At 37.3% G+C, this 16,619-nt stretch overlaps 1 protein-coding gene across 6 annotated transcripts in view; it reads right to left on the bottom strand.

Moving 5' to 3' along the window:
• Ttn (titin) overlaps positions 1–16,619 on the bottom strand; it is a 279,501-nt gene that overhangs the window by 210,632 nt on the left and 52,250 nt on the right. For 3 of the 6 annotated variants that reach the window (XM_090342543.1, XM_090342545.1, XM_090342546.1), the window contains 2 exons: positions 14,544–14,605; positions 5–2,714 (listed from right to left, as the gene is read on the bottom strand). In XM_090342543.1, the coding sequence (XP_090198669.1) occupies positions 5–2,714; positions 14,544–14,605 (2,772 nt within the window). Of the gene's footprint in view, positions 1–4; positions 2,717–7,102; positions 8,551–8,616; positions 13,468–14,543; positions 14,606–16,619 lie in introns of those variants that run through there. The other 3 variants (XM_090342548.1, XM_090342547.1, XM_090342544.1) reach the window with 3 other exon arrangements.

The following is a 16,619-nucleotide window of genomic DNA, read 5'->3' as shown; positions in this document are numbered from 1 at the left end:
CAACCTCTTTTTCCTACAGTGAGTTTTGCTGAAGTTGTTGTTTTCCCACTGTCATTCGAGGCCTCACAGATATATTCTCCTTGATGTTCTTCTGTATTTACTGTGTTGATTACAAGCATATATGTATTTTGCTCTTGTAAACACTTGAACTTTTCATCTGAATGTACCAGTTTACCCTCAAAATACCAATTCACCTCTTTAGCATTTGCTATTGATGATGTGAGGTGTATGACATCACCTTCTTCAGAAACGACATCTACTAAAGGTGTAAGTATAATGGGGTGCTGCTCTTTAGTTAAGCTATTCTCAGCCCCCTGTGTCTTTCCCAAAGCAACCTCATGGGTACCACTCTCCAAAGATTTCTCTTTTTCCTCTAGGGATTTCAGAATCTCTTCCTGGATTTCATCAGTCACAGCAGAGGAAGCAGCCTCATCAGTGGCAATGGGATCCACATCTTTGACCTGACTTTTCACATAAGAACAACTAACCTCTTCAGTGGAAACCAAGTATTTTGATGCAACTTCTGGTTCAGTGGCAGCATAGACTTTCTGTGGATCTGAAACACAGACCATTTTGTCCTGTATATCTAGTGTGTTTCCTGTCTGAATTCTGGGATCCTCAGCGGATAAGATGTTTATTTCTTCACATATAATAGAGCACAAAGCATCCTTAAGTTCGGTTGTCAGGTGAGCTATTTGAGGATCAGTATCTTCAATAGCAACGGTCACTTCTTCTATTAAAGACTTCATTGACGTAACGAGGTAGGTGCACAAGATTCGTTTGGGCTCTTGGGTGAGGTTTATGGCCTTGACCTCCACCTTTGCTATGTTCTGTAACCACTCAGCTAAAAGACTTGGCTGATCACTGGCCACAGCAGTTTGCAGAGCTCTCCTGATCTGAGCTTTCAGGTTTAATCGTTGCTCTTCTGGACTACCAGGAAGCAGACTTTCCTTTGATAGAATGCCACTCCCCTGCACTTCTTGTACTCTTTTTGTCATCTGCGGCTCTTTCTTATACTCTATGTTTTGGGTCAGGGATATTGCTGGGTGATCAGAATGTTCCTCCATGAGTAAGACCTGCTTTTCCTCCAGTGCTAGAGGAAACCGGAAGGACTTGCTTTCCTCAGTCTTGACTGCAAAGTCTTGCCCTGCACTTTCTAGTTGATCTGCAGTTTCCATCAGGATTTTTCCTTCTGTGTATATGTGTTCTGAAGTAACCTGGGGCTCGTAGTTTGCCTCAGAGACCTCCATATCTGGACCCTGAAAACTTTCCACATGTCCTTCAAGTAAACTCTGACTCAGGAGCAGAGCATGTCGTGTCTCTTGTTTTGGAAGAGTTTTTCTTTGTCCTGTTTCCACTCTAGAGACAGGTGTTTCTTCAGTCACAGCAGTAGAATCAGTAGAATCAGAATGTGCTGATGGTTCTGTTGAAGATTGTGGAAGAACGCATTCAGATCCAGATATTGTTCCTGAACTTACTTGTTCTACGGACAAAGCACTCGGAAAAATGTTTTCAGGCTCTTGACTCTTCAGAGTATGCTCTTTGGAGAGGGTTTCCTGGGCCTGGACACTCTTCAGCTGTTCATTGGAAGGTGGTTCCTGGATGGGCTGCGCTTGAGCAGGACCACCTATAGAAGGGAGCTCCCTCGTGCTTTCAGGAGTGAGCATGTCCTGTTCCAAAAGACTTGAGGGCTGTAATTGCTGATCCCCTAAATTAACTCCATGGCGCATGTCACTTGTTTTAACAATATGTTCGTATTGCTCCTTTTCTTCCGCAATTAAAGCACCTTTCAAAATGGTGTCCTTAACAAAAACTACATTTTCCTGCTCCGAGACCAGTGTCTCAAGTGCAGGACTCTTCAGCAGCACCTCTGCACCATCTCTGGGAGCCTCAGACCTGGACTGTGCTTTTCCTGGGGCTTCAGGCCCCTCTGCGTCTTCCGGGAGCACCAGCAGCTGTGCGGCACAGGCAGACTGGCCCCACACGTTCTCCGCTTTACAGATGTACAGGCCACAGTCCTCCCTCTGAGGATCATTGACTATGAGCTTCCCGGAGCCATCGGCATTATCAATAATGGTGTAATAAACATTGGTGCAAAGCTGCTTATTCTCTTTGAACCATAAAACAGTGGGGGCAGGATCCCCGTGCACCAAGTACTCAAAGATGGCAGGGAGCCCCACAGCACAGCGCACTGGGTTTAACTCCTTAAGAAAGCAAGGAGGACAGGGACCCTCCGGCTTTCCCTGAGATGTATGCCCCGCTGGATCAGTTTCTATCTCTTTGTATCCTTCTCCTTTGGGATTGACCTTTAGATAGGCACTACATACTGATTTTCCATACTCATTACTGGCCATACATGTATACTCTCCCTCATCCTCAAATTTGGTGAATAAAATAATCAGGCTGTAATTATCACCATCAAAAACAAATTTGTAGTCAGTAGAGGAGGTTAACATTACTCCATTAAAGAACCATTGAATTTTAGGTTTGGGGAGGCCAGTGACAGTGACAGACAATTTAGCAACATCCCCAATACTTGTTTCAGTATTTGCAACTTCTTTGATAAAAACCGGAACCTTGCCTTCCTTTTGGGAATCTATTTTGGTTGAATGAACTGGTTCAGACAAAAGTTCAAGTGTTTCACTTATATTACATAGCTGAAGCTCAGAGTTGTAGGTTTGAAGTTCTTCCTCAGCAGATAGAAAACTAGAAATCTCTGTATGGAGAAAAATTATTATTTTACTATAAATTTTTAGCAACAACAATGACCACAACAAAAAACAACCAAAGAATTAAGTGCCAATTGAAAACCTTCAGCCTGCTTTTCTTTCTGGAACCATTAGATTATTCTGAGATTATCAAAACATATTTCAAATTCATTGTTTATACAAAAATGACACAATTGTAATATAGCAAAACTACAAGTTTTGATCCACTTCATTTGGTATAGTTTATAAAAATAAAATACTATTTTTATGAGTTTTCCTTGTAATATAGTTTGAATTTTACAGTTTGAGAAATTGCTACCAAAATATTTTGATAAACAAATCCAGAATTACCTAAGTTGAGCTGAAAAGATCCAAAATTACCAAGTAGGATTTTCTTAAGTTTAAAAGTGATTTTCATTGTTAAAGACTGATTGTTTCCAAAGAAAACTTCATATTTTATATAGGATATATTATATGAGATGTTTATATAGGATGTTTGATACTGGCAACAGCTTAGAGGCTGATCTAGGGTAAACATTTAATTTAGTTTAATAAAAACTAATTTGCACAGGAACCATTATTGTCAGTTACTAGAAAATCAGGTTTTCTTTTGCCTATGTAAATTGTCACATTACTTTAACAGCTCTTATAAGACATTGACCGCAAAAAATCAAGGGGGGAAAACAAGATGATTGGGAAGGGATTGGGGGAAGGAAAGGGGAAGAAAAACATGAGAAGGGGTATCAGTGTATGAGAAGGAATACACCTACTACTTGATGAATGTAACTGTAACCCCTCTATACATTACCCTGACAATAAATTTAAAAAATGTTTAGATAGTTCAAGGACAAAAAAAAGAAATAAGAGAATGACTCCAATGTTAAATTTTTGATTGCAGTTTATTCTGTAAGGAAAATCTATACAGCCATATTAAGCAGGAAACTGAATGACAGATAATCTTAAAGAGCCCCAGGGATGACTGGATGAAAGAATGTAATTTGATAATAACGAATTAAGATTTTCCATTAAATACACTAGAGACATAACAGAGCCTTGCTACAAATAGTTTCATGGCCTAGCTGAAAAGCTGTTGTATTATGTTATTAGTGTGCTTCATTTGTTTTATATGGGATATTAATATGTCTCAATTTCTTTTTTGAGTAATGAGTAAGCATAGAAGACTGAAATTATGGCTGTTGGCTATAAATATACTGTTAGAATATGGAACATTTAGACTACATACTTAGTTGTTTAGCCTTCCTCCTAGGAAGCCCATAAAAACCATTGGTTAGCCTTATAAACTAAGGATATCCACTAATTTTATCTCTATTATTTCTATTAGCTTTCCCTTCTTTTTAACTCCTAAAATATCAAGAAGAGGAATAAATGTGAATATAGTTAAAATACCCTTAGTCACCAATGTGTTAATATTTTCAAAGGCTTGTGCCTACTTCAAAACATAGTGCATTAACCATGAAAACATAGTATGAAATTCAAATGTGCAAAAACATGGAAGTGAAGTTAAAAGCACATGAAGCAGTAATAACTAATAATTACATCTAAAATCAATGGCATAATAAAATGAATTCTTTATCATCAAGGAAATTAATATTTCAGGCTGAAAAAAATATTTCAGGCTGTTAAGTTATATGTCTTTAAGTCAGAAAAGAAAAAATTCATTTAATTACCCACAACAATAAATATATAAGCCAGTGTGGGAAAGGATTATTTTTGTTTAGACATCTATATATCCTCAAGTTCAGTGCATTAGAGGCTAACAGAATTCTAATGGAGAAAATGACATTAATTCCTCTTTTTAAGTAAATAAAATACATAATTTGCAGATCTTCTTAAAAATGTAGCCAAAGAAAACATGTCCTTCCCTTCCTCCCTCTACTCCTTTTTTTCTTTCAGGAAACAGATTGCACTGCTTAGTTTTGTTTTATCTATCTCATTTTGAGTTAAGCCTGCTATAAACTAATTATTATTATTATTATTATTATTATTATTATTATTATTATTATTATTATTTGCCAATCTGGGGCTTGAAATCAGGCTTTGGCACTGCCCCTGAGTCTCCGTGCACAGGCTAGCATTCTACCACTTGAGCCATGGCACCACTTCTAGCTTTCTCTGAGTAGTTTATAGGGGAAAAAGCGTCTCACAGACTTTCCTGTTGGGTTAACTTTGAACTGTGATCCTCCGATCTCAGCCTCCTGAGTTGCTGGATTACATGCATGAGCCACCAGCACCTAGCTCTCTAAATTAATTTACAACATTTTGTGCATGGTAAACATGGATAGTTCCTTTTAGTTTGGATAGCTGTTAAGATATTCCCACTTTGGAAATAAGAATTTAATAGCTGAAATAAATATAATAAACCATCATATATGCAAATTATTTTGAAAATCAAATATACATCAAATGACACATATTTAAAATAAAGATTAGTAACAATGTGCAAGAAGTAATACACCTACCACGTGACAAATGTAACTGTAACCCCTCTCTATGCTATCCCGAAAATAAAATAATAAAAATTAACGTGCTTACTATAATCATGACAATATTGCTCTCTGTTAGATAATACTAATTAATTTAAGAATTGGAAAGGGGTTAGATTCATAATTAGTTCGTTCTAGTTTTTCTTTCATCTATTAGAGAACTAAAAACATATTATAAGTCATTGGATATCATCTCTGAGGTCTTATACAAGCCATTCATTTTAGATAAGAAAACTGAATTTCTTCATGTTTATTACATGAGAACGTTTAGTTCCACATGGATTCATAGGCAAAATATTAACAAATTAGTGAATTTGTAATCTATAATTAAAACATAAACATCTTAGTGAAATTTGCAGCTACTTTCAACACTAAAAACAAGTAAAATACGATATTGAAGCTGAGGATCTTGTTATTTGTCTATAATCTATAACACAGATTACCATATTGAGTTGCATCCTAATAATGTCTCATTTTTTTATTTTTCTACTTCAAAATATTCTGCAATAAGAATGCATTTTTAAATATATATAGAAATGCAATATGCTAATCCCCTTCTTTTAGTACAATATTAAACATATGCTGCACTTTTCACCTAATGCCCTCTCAAAAATTGAGAAAGTATTTCCAAATTTGAAAATATCATTGTACACATATAGAGATTCCATAGAAAACAAAAAGAGGGATATTAATTATAAAAATACTTTCTAAAGAGGTAAATTAAAATATGGGAGAAAATGAGGGATGGGGTAACAGTATTCAAGATCAAATGCACTCATTACCTTACTTATTTAACAGTAATTACCTTACTAATCACCTTTTCAATAAAAATAAAAATAAGTGAATAGGGGCCAGAAGTTTGGCCTGCTGGTAAAGTGCTTGCCTAGCATGCATAAAGACCCGAGCTAGATTCCTCAGTATCACATACATAGAAAAAAGCTGGAAGTGATGCTGAGGCTCAAGTGGTAGAGCTCTAGACTTGAGAAAGTCCAAGGACAGTGCTCAGGCCCTGAGATCAAGCCCAGGACTGGCCAAAAAAAAAGTGAATAAATAAAAAATTAAAGACATGAAAGTTACACTGTAGAACATATTATAAACTTATAAAGTTATATAACCTGTGAGCATACCTTGCTTGAGTTAGCTTATTTTAAGTGTGAGCAAGTAAACATAGGTTTGGATGCAAATGGCTAGTGTTTTACCCTTTCAGCCATAGCACCACTTCCAGCTTTTTCTGAGTAGTTTATTGGAGATAAGAGTCTCACAGACTTTCCTGCCTGGGCTGGCTTTGAACAGTGATCCTCATATCTCAGCCTCCTGAGTAGCTAGGATTACAGACATGAGTCACCAGCTCTGGCTTGGGGCCACATCTTCACTCTGAACTTTTATTCCCTGCTTAATCAGACACAAGTGTCTCATGTACTATATGCCTGTGCTAGCTCCAAACTGTGGTCCTCAGATCTCAGCTCTCTGAGTAGCTAGGATTGCAGGTGTGAGCCTCCAGCTTCTAGGAACTGTTCCATTTTCTATTATACTTTTGCATATATAATTTATCTGTTCAAAGAGAATGCATTTTATGGAATAATTGTATAGAAGAGGAAGTAGGGAAAAAGACAAAGTACAACAATTGTGTAGCCAAGAAGAGTTTTAATGATGCTTGAGGATACACAGCATTATTGACAGAAGTGATGACTCCACCGTACAGATAACAATATTTACATGGATTACAAAGATGAGATTTCCACATGGTGAGAATTTCTCTGGAGATCTTCAGAATCATGACTCAAATAGAGCAGATATATTTGAAAGTTTATGGGATTCATATCCTTTTGAAAAAATGTGAAAGCCCTTCAGGACTACTAATCACTGAAGCCCTGAAGCACGCACGGCTCTTTACGTTAGGATGAGGGCTGCACAGCTCTCGGCCATTCCAGAATTGTTTGTAGCTACGCACCTGTACTCACCTTCGTCACTTTTTACTAAACTTGTTATGAATAAGTTGTGGAATCCTATGCCACGTTCCTCAGCACTGAACCTTATTCCTTGGACTTGTTTCCCATCTTTGTACCAGTTAACTGTGGGTCTTGGAGAGCCACGGACTAAACACTGGAAATATGCAGCTGTTCCTAATGGTGCTTGACAGTCAGAAATGCCTTTGATAAATCTGGGAGGCCCTTCCACCACCTGAAATTCAAAAAAGCTGTCTGCATATTTGCTCCTTAAGACTAATTCTTCCTTCATGCTGCTTAAAGTCACTTTACTCTTCTGTGTTAGCCTACTGAATATTTCAGCATCTCCCATGGTGAGAAAGCCTCGGCAGATGGCCTCTCCCACACAATTCATAGCCCTGCACCTGTATGTTGCACTATCATAAGGACAGACATTTCGAATCATAAGGGTATGGCATCCTTTCTCTTCACTGATCATATATTTTGCATTATCTGGTTCAATGCACATATATTCTTTATACCATTTAACTTCAGGAGTAGGGATGCCTATGACTGAACATTTGAATACAGCATCTGAATTTTCTGGAATTTTAAAGTCACAAATAGGTGTTATAAAGCGAGGAGGCATTTCAAATACTTCTAAATCAATTTTTAAATCCCTGTCTTCTTTCCCTGTGGAACTCATGTTAGGATCTGCCAGATTCAATGGCAGAACATCTAGACTCACAATCATGCTCTTATGATCAGGAGTAAATTCAGGAACTGTGACTATTTTCACTTGTTTCTCAAATTCTTTGACATCTTTTTCACTCAATTCAACTTCCAGAACAATTTCTTGAGGAGAGGGTGTTCTTGATGAAGATGTATTTTCCAAATCAAACTCCATGACATGCTGATGTGTGACTGGAGGGGGGAGTGCAATTGCTCTTTCTTCTTGGGGTATTACATCCACCTTTGCGAAGCTCTTTGCTTCTCCTATGATGTTTACTGCATGGCACATGTACTCTCCTCCATCTCCCTTTTGAATGTTAGAAATTTCCAAAGAACACACATTACCCACTCTTTCCATTTTGATTCTTTCATCTGGATCTAGCAAAGATTTATTTCGATACCATTTCACACCAGGTATTGGAAGGCCCTCTACTTCAACAATGAAGCCTAATGTTGTGTTTTCATATACCTTCCTTTTGGTCAAAGGTTCAATAAAAGATGGAGGCATTTCATTGTCTTTTGGTTCAATGGCTTCATTAGGTGTACCAAATGAGTCAGAACGCCACATTTCAGAAGCTGAACTTCTCTCTTCGGTAGGTGTATGGAAGGGCTCATTTGAACCACTATCTTCCCTTTCTAGTTTTGATGGGTGTATTTTTACATTTCTAGTGGGATTTGTTCTTCTAGTAGACATAAAATCTTTCTCTGATATCTCCCCTGGGGGTGTCAAAAATCTCTCCAAAGCCTCCCCTGGGGGTGTTGAAAATCTCTCCAGAGCCTCTCCTGGGGGTGTAGAAAATCTCTCCAGAGCCTCTCCTGGGGGTGTAGAAAATCTCTCCAGAGCTTCCCCTGGGGGTGTTGAAAATCTCTCTAGAGCCTCCCCTGGGGGTGTTGAAAATCTCTCTAGAGCCTCCCCTGGGGGTGTTGAAAATCTCTCTAGAGCCTCCCCAGGGGGTGTGACATATCTTTCCATTATTTCACCTTCAGAAGGTGTTACATCTTTTTCAGCAACTTCCTCAAAGGGTGGGCAATATCTTTCACAAATTTTGCCTTCTATATTGAGTGAGGATTGTTTAGTTGTATCTGAAGTATTCAAATAGAAATCAGGAGATTTCTGAGACTCAAAGTGTTCCACAGATGATGGAGGGGTATAGAACTGATCTAACTCAGAGATATCTTCACTGCTGGTACTTCCCACATCAATTGAAATATCAGATTCAGGAGAATATGGGCGATCGAGGGATTCCTGTTTCTGTTTGTAATATTCATACACAGTGTTGAATGTGACTTCTTCAACCTCCATTGATGTGACCGATTCACTCTGGACAAGTTCTCCTTTGTGTTTGGTGTCTTTAGTTTGAGGCACCTCATGCTTTCCTGCGGCTAGTAAATACTGTGTTAGAGAGCTCTCGGATTCTGTTTCTTCAGTTGTATGTACTTCCACTTGAGGAAGATGTTCGGAAAAACAAGCTTCTGTCTTTTCTCCTTCTGTGGTAGAGAAAGAGACTTCATTTTGAACTTGAACTTCTTCATAACAATTGTCTTGTGAGGCATTGATTGTTTTGCTTATTTGTTCACTTGGATTCTGTTCTTTGGTCATCAAGAAAGGCAAGCACTGACTCAGAGAGAGTTGTCTGTGGAATATGACTGTTTCTTCAACATTATCTCTGTGGTCTTCCAACTTTCCGTTTGTAAATTCCTGTGTCCCACCCTCTTGCTTTTGGTTTGATGCCAGCTCACCTGCAAAAGTGGGTTCTTCACCCATTACATTAGCCTCTAAGAGCCTTTCCTCTCTTGCTGCCTTTTTCAAATGTGAGATGAAACTGCCACCTCCATTTTCTAGAGAACTGTCTTTCTCAGAAATATCACTTTCTCCTCTCTCTGTAGATGGGGCTTGAAATAAGGCCCATGATTCATTATGGGTTGTTTCAGAAAAAGATTTAAGAGAATGATCTGTTACTAAATTTGTTATGCTTTGTTTCTGTCCATGTTGTAAAGTTTCAGAGCTAGAAAGTTCTTCTTTATAATGTGTTTGCTGTTGTTGCCTACTTTCTTGACCTTGGAACTCCTGGGCTGAATCTCCTATCTGAGAATATACTTGTTTTAGATCAAATACAATATGTGGAATGTCTGTGATTTCTGGAGAAGGGTGTTCAATCTGGGAACAAACTTCTTGTCTACTCTCTAATTCTTGGAATTCTGAATCTGCAGTTTCTATTTGTGAATGAAATAGCTTTAGGTCAAAGGTAATAGGAGCTTCATTTTCAGTGGTTTCAGGAACCATTGATTGATCTGGGGGCCCTATTTCTTCCTGTTGCTCTTTTCCTTGTACTTCAAATTCTTTATGAATTTGAGAGGAAAGTAGCTTTAAGTTCATGACAATGTTAGATGTATCTGCTTCTGCGTTGGGAGATATTTTCTCTTCCTCGTGTATATTTTCATTTAGATGGCATGATCTTGATTCTCTTTGCTTTAAAGAAAAGTCTGTGTCATTAAGCTTCCTTTGAGGAGGGTTAACAAATGATTTCTTTGTAGGTCTTTTTTCTAGAACTCCTTTTTCAACATGTTTTAACTTTTCAAATGCAATGATTTTATGTTTTACCTTTTTCCCAGGGTAGTATCTCTCTTCCACCAGGGGTTCTTCATATACAATTCTAGATGAATCATTTGTATTTTGAACTTTTTCAGAAGTCTTTTTGGAGTGGAGACTTAATGTATAGTCACTTGTGCCATGTACACTTTCCCATTCAAATTCACTGGGTCTCCCAAAACCATGTTTTTCATCTTTCCTGATATCAACTTTGCTTGAAGAATCAACAAATGGATAAATAACACCTTCTGCTTGGTGAAGCGTTGCCTTTTCATTTACACGTGCATGTTCCTCTTTCTCTTCATCTGCCAATTGTAGGAGTTCAGCTGTGAGAGGCTGGTTGGTTTTTGTGGGTTGCGAAACATCTTGTGTAAATCTGGATAGTCTTTCTCTAGATGTATGGTATGCCTGATCTTTCTGGTTTACCTGATCGATTTTCTCAACGCTTTGGAAATACTCCCTTACGGAATATTCTTTGACATTTGACTGAGGAGTGAAAAGACCAGCTGCATTATCATAAGAATGAGCCTGAATAGATTTTCTCTGAATTTGTGCTTGCTGATCTCCAGGATATTGTACACAAATTCCACTAATATCTTCAAAATGACTATATTCCCTAGAAGTGTCTGGCTCTACAGTTAGATTCAAAATACTCTCCGTTGTACCCAAATTGTTTTTAGCAACACATTTATAATTTCCCAAATCTTGAGAACTGACATTATTGATGTATAATCTGTAGCTACAATTAATTTCCTCACATTGGAACTTTGGGTTTGGCTTTAAAGGGACGCCATTTTGAAACCATGTTACCACTGGCTGAGGCTCGCCAGATATTACACATTCAAGTATTACAGAATCTCCTTCTCTACACCTGGCATGCTTTGGCATCTCTTGCAATATTTTTGGTGGCTCATTAGTAATATCACTAGAGAATATAAATTTGTGTTTTGGTGACCGACGAACTTGATCTCTGTATGTTACTTCAGGTTCCAGTTGAAATATTTCTCTTGAGTCTTTATCCTGTTCTGGGGTTGGAGTGGCTGCTGTTATCTGAATTTCTACAGGGAAAGAAAGCAGTTCTGTGTCTGAAGAAGGGCATGGTGGGTTCATTGATACCATCTGGACATTGGTTTTTCCCACTTGACTCAGAGATGGGTGACTGCCTTTCCTTTGGTCAAACATCAAAGCCAGCTCTTCCTCCTCTTCCTCTGTGTAGTCATGGAATGCTGGGACATTGTGTGGATGAATATCATATCTTTGTTTTGCTCTCACCTTGAGTATACCAGTTGTCTTCACTGTTCCATATTGGTTAAAGAGCACACAGATCACAGAACCTTCATTTTGTGGATGAACAGAAGGAAAAGTGAGTGTTGAGTAGTTTTCTATAGTATGAGTGATAAACCCTTGATTCCGTGGGATCGGTTTATCATTGTTGTACCATGTCACTATGGGCTGAGGATATCCTTGAAAATGACATACAAATTTACAACTGTCACCTTCATATACTTCTTGAGATTCAATCTCTTGAAGAAAGGAAGGTGGGCAACGTTGAGGATGTTTTTGGAAAGGACTTTGAAACAATCTTGCTCTTTCTTCTGATTCAACCTGAAATGCTTCAACTTCTGTGGAAGCAGAGTACTGACATTCTCTCCAATGACCCTGTGAAATTCTTTCACTGCTTATTTCTTCCCTTTCTTTGATATTTATAAATGTATCCAAAGATTCCCTGTTTGGTGGCATTGGAGCCTGAGATACCTTGTCAGGCATCTCATATATTTCTTCATTCTTATATTCATTAGTGGTATATGCAGTTGACTCTTCACTTTTGGTGCTGCTCATAATTCCTTCAAGTGGTTGTCTTGCTTGAGTATTTTCATCTATCAGAGTACTATCATATACATAGACTTTTGGTGGACTTTCTTCTAGAAGTGCCTGTTGGTTCAGTTTAATTTCACTCTGGGGAAGATCTTCATAAACAGATGGTTGAACACGTGTGGGAGATTCTCTAGATTCTATGTTCTGAGCTATTTGATTAGGAAAGGCATATGGATTTTGGATGATATTCTGACTTGAAAGATCTATTTTCTCCCTATTTTCACCTAGATCAGACAAAGACCTGCTCTTCATTTCCTCTCTAGAGAACAGAATGCCTCTATCACCAGCTTCACTTCTCACAGTCTTTAAGCTTATTTCAGAGGGCATATCTAAGAGAGATAATTTCTTTTTCTCCATTAATATTTTTCTGGCCTCTCGTAAACGTTGCAACTTCATTTTTGTCTCCTCATCCAGGAAACTTTCACCTATATTAAACCATCCTCCTACATCAGATTTACTGTCTGTACATTCTTCATCATATATGAAATCTGTTTTCTTGCCAGGACTTAATGTATTAAAATGTATAGTTCTCACCATACCTTTTTGTTCTACATCTTGTTTTTTGTTAAAGGGAGAGCCAGTAAACCTCAGGTCAACCTTTATCCTATCTTCTTTCCTTTTCACTAGAGCCTCCAAGTTTTCAGACATCTGTTCTGCCTTTTTGAGACATTCTAAGTATTTCTCATCTTGCCCTTTTTGGATTATAAGCAATGATGCACTGGATTCAGCAGACCCTTCACTGTTAACTGCCAATAATCTATAACACCCAGAGTCTCTATCTTGGACCCTTTTTACTTCTAAACTGGAAGAGTGATGATGTAAATCACTCTCAGTCTTTATAACCCGACGAAGACCTGTTGGAATAGGCCGATTATTATGAAACCAAGTTATTTCTGGAGTTGGACAAGCAAGTAAGCTACATGTAAACACAACAGGTTCACCCTCTAACACATATTTAAATGTAAGTTTTTGTGTAAAAGAAGGCTTGAAATAGTCAGGCCAGGAGCTTGTAGATGAGATTCTACTTGCATATCTCTTAGCAGTCATGGAACCATGGTCTATGTCTTCAGAATCTGAAAAGGCATCTCGTGTATCTCTTTCAGAACGTTCAGCTTCCTCCTCGTCGAATAACTCTAAAAAAATATTAAATTACAAAGCATTTTACTATTTTCCACAGTACTTAAAAAAGTTGAATAAATGAAATTGCAAAATAGGAAATGAAATAAAGTACATGCTCAGATTCTCACAAATCCAGAAAAAAATTCACTCACCATATTTGTTCGAATAAACGCAACACCATGCTCTGTTTAAAAGATTCTGACACGAAAATCGTTCGTTGTCTGGTCTTTTCTTCAAACTGTTGAAATTTCTTCTTGAACAAGTAAAAATGCATTTCAAAATAACATATTCCTGTGCATGTTTGTTTTGAGAGCAGGAAAACTTTGTTGTTTTGATGGCAAAGAGGGAAGTCTTACCTGACTTGCAGAGAGTGGAATAAACGCCCTTTCTGATCCTTTTGATTGTAGGTTAAATTACTACACTTTTGAGAATTAACTAGTTAAGGTATATGCAAGAAATATAACCATAAATAAGTAGGTAATATGAGAAGGCGTTTATTCGAACTAATACAGCCATAAAGTCACAAGGTTATGCAAAGAAAAGCAGGCAATAGGATCACATGAGAAAGCTATCTGCAAGCCAGTGTAAGACACATATCAATGTTAAAATGATATATGTGCATGAAGTGTAAACCAAGAATGAGAATGTAATATATCACACATCCTAAATACAGTAGCATTTCAGTCATAATTCATTCATGACATTGCATTCTGAAAATGATAGGTTATTTTCAATTGCTCAACTTTAATTCTCTATGATTCGGAAAACAAAACTCTACTTCATGATTTCATGCATTAAGATGAAAACGTTTTATAATGTACACTTCTAAAAATGGCTGAAAACATGAAATTGAATATGCTAATAAAACTCCAATATGAGATTTTTGAAACTACCATAACAATAAATTACTATGGAATGCATGTAACCATTAGCATACTAAACCAAGCATGCGACGTAGTAATAATATATGCTCTAAGAGATATATTTGAACATCTATGTCAATTTTTCTTCTATAATTCTAAAAGAAATAAGAGTACTCAAGGATTCTAATCCTTTGGAACTTCTACTTTAATTGTACATTCATTAAAACAATACCTTTCATCTCCACTTCAATCTGTTGTTCAATTCTCTCATGTAAAATTGATTCTGGGACTAAAAATGAAAAAAAAAAGACTTTGGTGATTAACTGCATATACTTCCTATTTAATTCATGACTCAGATGATTCAAAAGTTCTCTTTCTTATCAACCCAGAAAAAGACATCCCCAAAGTTCACCAGAGTTCATGCCAAAGAAAATAATGAGTTGATGAAGTACATGACCAGGTAGACAAAAAGATATAAAAACGTTTTTATTTTAGCTGCTCTCTGATATTTCAACTTTTAGTTCTTAATTTCCCCATGCTGTTGTAACATGCATTCAGAAAAGCAATCCACATATAAAGGAATATTCTGTGTTTAAAGTGTTCTATTGGCCACAACACCAGCTACAAGGTGAAATCGCATTTGTTAGGAACATGCATTTTCTTGCTTGGCACTTTTAGTTGAGGGCTATTCTCAGTTCATCCTGGAGAATGAAACTTTTTTTTCTAGGAAGCCGTCCTTTGATTTGAGCTAGCTTTGAAACTTTAAATTACAAGCCCAATTATGTGTCAAAGAGTAAGACAAAGACTCCTAAACTCAAAATTGTTTTCATTATATGAGGAATGGGTTTAATGGCTTTAGATATAGTAGTCTATAAGGCACATCCCTGGGGAAAGCTGGCAGTCTGAGTCCAGTCATTCTTCAGAGCATGTGGCACCACTCTCAGTAGACTCGACTCCTTTTTTCTCAATTTGTGGTCTTTGAAGTAAATGACAAACTCAATGTTTCCTTTGATGGTTCTCTTTTAACTGCACGGGTTGTTTTAGTTAGTGATTCTTTGAGTGTTTGTAATACTTTTGGTATCTGAACCAAGAGTAATTTTTGTAACTGTTCTGGCTTGTGACTCTTTTGCTAGTAAGAATGAAGTTTGAGGGGCCGGGAGTTTGGCCTAGTGGTTAAAGTGCTTGCCTTGCATGCATGAAGACCCGGGTTCGATTCCTCGGTACCACATACATAGAAAAAAGCCAGAGGTGGTGCTGAGGCTCAAGTGGTAGAGCTCTAGCCTTGAGAAAATCCAAGGACAATGGTCAGGCCCTGAGCTCAAGCCCAGGACTGGCAAAAAAAAAAAAGAATGAAGTTTGGAACAGGCACAATTAACTATATTTGAAAGAATGCTGAGAAGATGGAATGTCATTAGGAGGAAATAGAAAGGCTGCATGTTAGTCTCCAAAGTAATATATGATACATTTTTGATTTTTATAAACACAAGAATTCCACTCAAACATACCTAAGTGCTAGGCTTATCTGATTTGGGCAGACAGATATATCACCTACACAAGCTTATTAGGCCAAAATAAAAGAGAAATACGTAAATATTGGCTTAAGGTTAAATAATTAGACAACTATGCTTGAGCCTTCATTTTTCAAATATCTAAGGTATATTTTCTCTTAACTTTTTAAGTACAAAAAGGCTGTCTGGGCATTTACAGATTGTTCTTGCTTTATGAACACTAATGTTGTTAATTGGAACCAAGTAAACTCCTAGGGGGAAAAAAATCCCCATTTATTCTACTCTAAGAATTTGGCATTCAAATCCTATTTTATGGCACTGGATCCTTCACAAATTAAGTTAGAACCTCACATTTCTTCCAGCTCCACAACAAAGACAACTCTCAATTACACACTGCTGCAGAAACTGTCATAGCTGTCACCTTTATGGCTCATAGACAACACCTCCAGATAAATAAGCATTGTATGTGGTTATTGCATTGCACTAGCCACAAGTTGCAGTGTACTGAGGACCATTCCCCAATAGAGTTTCTTGTCTAATAAGTAGATCTGAGTATTTGAGATACTCCTTTTGAAGTGTAAGGTAAAAAAATAAACCCAGAAATAGCTCAACAACAAAATCTCAGGTTAAGAAATAACACAGTCCCTTTTTGGTGAAAGGGTACTACAGATGCATTCAATGAATTAATGAACCCAATTGGATCATTAATTGTGAGACTGATTGGCTGTCTATTTGGAGAAAGAAAGTTCTTTGTTTTAAGATTCTGTGCAGAAATAGATAGCACTGTGCCATCCT

This window comes from Megascapheus bottae, chromosome 12 (genome assembly GCF_031878675.1).
Source record: "Megascapheus bottae isolate mThoBot1 chromosome 12, mThoBot2.hap1, whole genome shotgun sequence".
NCBI lineage: Eukaryota > Metazoa > Chordata > Mammalia > Rodentia > Geomyidae > Megascapheus > Megascapheus bottae.
The sequence above is the reverse complement of the archived record's forward strand: the minus strand, read 5'-3'. Positions and strand labels throughout refer to the sequence as shown.